The 2,071-nt window shown below is 40.2% G+C and overlaps 1 protein-coding gene across 1 annotated transcript in view; it reads right to left on the bottom strand.

The window, feature by feature from the left end:
• LOC106515095 (meiotic recombination protein REC8 homolog) overlaps positions 1–2,071 on the bottom strand; it is a gene marked incomplete at its 5' end in the record, with an annotated part of 12,146 nt that overhangs the window by 1,198 nt on the left and 8,877 nt on the right. Inside the window, 3 exon segments of the mRNA XM_014004719.1 lie at positions 1,556–1,665; positions 1,751–1,822; positions 1,923–2,007. Of these exon segments, the coding sequence (XP_013860173.1) occupies positions 1,556–1,665; positions 1,751–1,822; positions 1,923–2,007 (267 nt within the window).

The following is a 2,071-nucleotide window of genomic DNA, read 5'->3' as shown; positions in this document are numbered from 1 at the left end:
GGCTGGACAGGGGATCGAACCAGTGACCTTCTGGTTCCAGGACGACTCCCCTAACCACTCCGCCACAGCCGCCCCAAGTATCACTTTGAGGTACTTTATACAACACTTTTACTTATTCATCCGCCAACGGGGTTAGACTGACATCTAGTGGTCAACTGGAGCAACTACATGGAAAACTTTAAAATCCATGCTCTTATTTTGAAGTTTGCAGATAGTTCCCTGTACTCCGTGCTTTTGTTTCCAGTCACAAATCAAATCCATCATGTACCCAGAATGCATCACTTCAGTTTTCCAATAAACAGTTTTAAAATTACTTTATTGATGCGTCTTTAATGAAAAATCTACAACAAACAAAAGAAAAAGACAAAGAAGCAGCCGAACTAGCAATCCTCAACAACTTTTTAATTTTTTACACCAGGAGCTAAAGTTCTTACAGGAAATCAGATCCCCAGCAATCAGCGGTTGTAGAATTAAGCTGTACACCACAAGTTGGCAGTGTTGTGCATATTGTACATGAATTGTCAGCTAGGAAGTGTCAAATTGAACATGTGCTTTAAAATTAGCTTCTGCTAGTTTTTCTATGACAATACTGTAATACTGAGATTGAAACGACCGACCATTTATTTTTTCATTGTAATTTCTCTAGTACCTTTTGGCAAGATGTTTTTAAATGGTTACATCCTAGTTTTTCACAGCTGGAAAATTTCTGTCAGAAAGACATTATTTTTGGACTTATACTGGACTGCAAAAACACATCCCTTTTAGTGAACACTGTTGTAATTTTTGGCAAATCATATATACACAAGACCAAATGTAAAAAAATGTCTCCCAAATTTTGTGTCTTTTTCAATGAGTTTCTAATCTATGTAAAAGCCCTTAAAATAATGGTGTCTCCTATAGCTAAGAAACTTCTCAACATTATTGAAGAACATAATTTAGCTGTTTTGTAGCCTGTAATTGCCCCTGTTTTCAGTGTTTTGTTTTATTTATATACTGATTTTTTATTTTATTTTATTTTCTCTTATCTGTTCTGCACCTATGCCTCTTTATTATTAATTTGAACATGTATTTGTAACACTGCCTTCTGGTTTGTATAAAGCTTTCAATTAAAAAATAAACAAAAAAATAATTTTTCTATGACATAAGCATTTTTGAAGTTGCAAACCTAAATATTTTCATAAGCGCTGTAGAAATTGCGGAGCTGATTTTTGGATTAGCGCTGCCCACCGCTGCGTATGGACGTATATTTCAGGGGGTTCAAGCTTCTTTTTAGCATGAATGGGAAATTCTGCATGGACTGATGAGGAAAATAAGTAGAACTCTTTTAGACTGAAACATAAACAGCATGATAGGATCTGAAGCTTTCACTGCATCGTGCACTGACCAGTAGAGTTACTGGTCCCAGCAACACAAACACCAAGTCTCACATGACTCCAGGCATACAGTAATATCATCTGGAACCTGAAAGTGTGTCATTCCACAGAGAGCACGTATCAATCTGTTTAACTCCAGCCTGAGTGATGGATGAGTGGACAGTGATGCTGCGTCCTCTTACCCAGCAGCTTCTGAAAAATGTTGCTGACATGTCTGCGGCTGGCCTCCGCTGGTAACAGAGACTGAAAAAGCACAGGCTCCCATTCAGGCTCCGACAAGTCTGACAACAACCTAAAACACACAAAACACTTTTTTTAAATGCAGCATCGTCGTGTCGAACCCTGGTGCTGGTTCTGAGTTTGATTTGGAAAAATACCCAGGAGTCTCTGCTGCTGCCTCAGTCTCAGGGATGTCCTCCAGCTTCGGGATGGACCTGGAGATGATGAACCTGCCAGCGCACACACACACACACACATCAACACAAAAACATACACACATATTTTAGGTGTGACAGCATCAATACAAACCCTGGGATCTTTGACACCCACCCTTCTCTGTCAGGAGTGCAGACGGGGGAGATCTCTCGAGAAGCCTCCTTTTGGTCAGACCCCTCCAGTGGCAGTGTGCCATCAGCTGGAAACACACACACACACACACACACACACACACACACACACACACACACACACACACACAC

The sequence above is a fragment of the Austrofundulus limnaeus genome, unplaced genomic scaffold (assembly GCF_001266775.1).
Source record: "Austrofundulus limnaeus strain Quisiro unplaced genomic scaffold, Austrofundulus_limnaeus-1.0 Scaffold26, whole genome shotgun sequence".
Lineage (NCBI taxonomy): Eukaryota > Metazoa > Chordata > Actinopteri > Cyprinodontiformes > Rivulidae > Austrofundulus > Austrofundulus limnaeus.
This window is presented reverse-complemented; position numbering and strand designations above follow the sequence as displayed.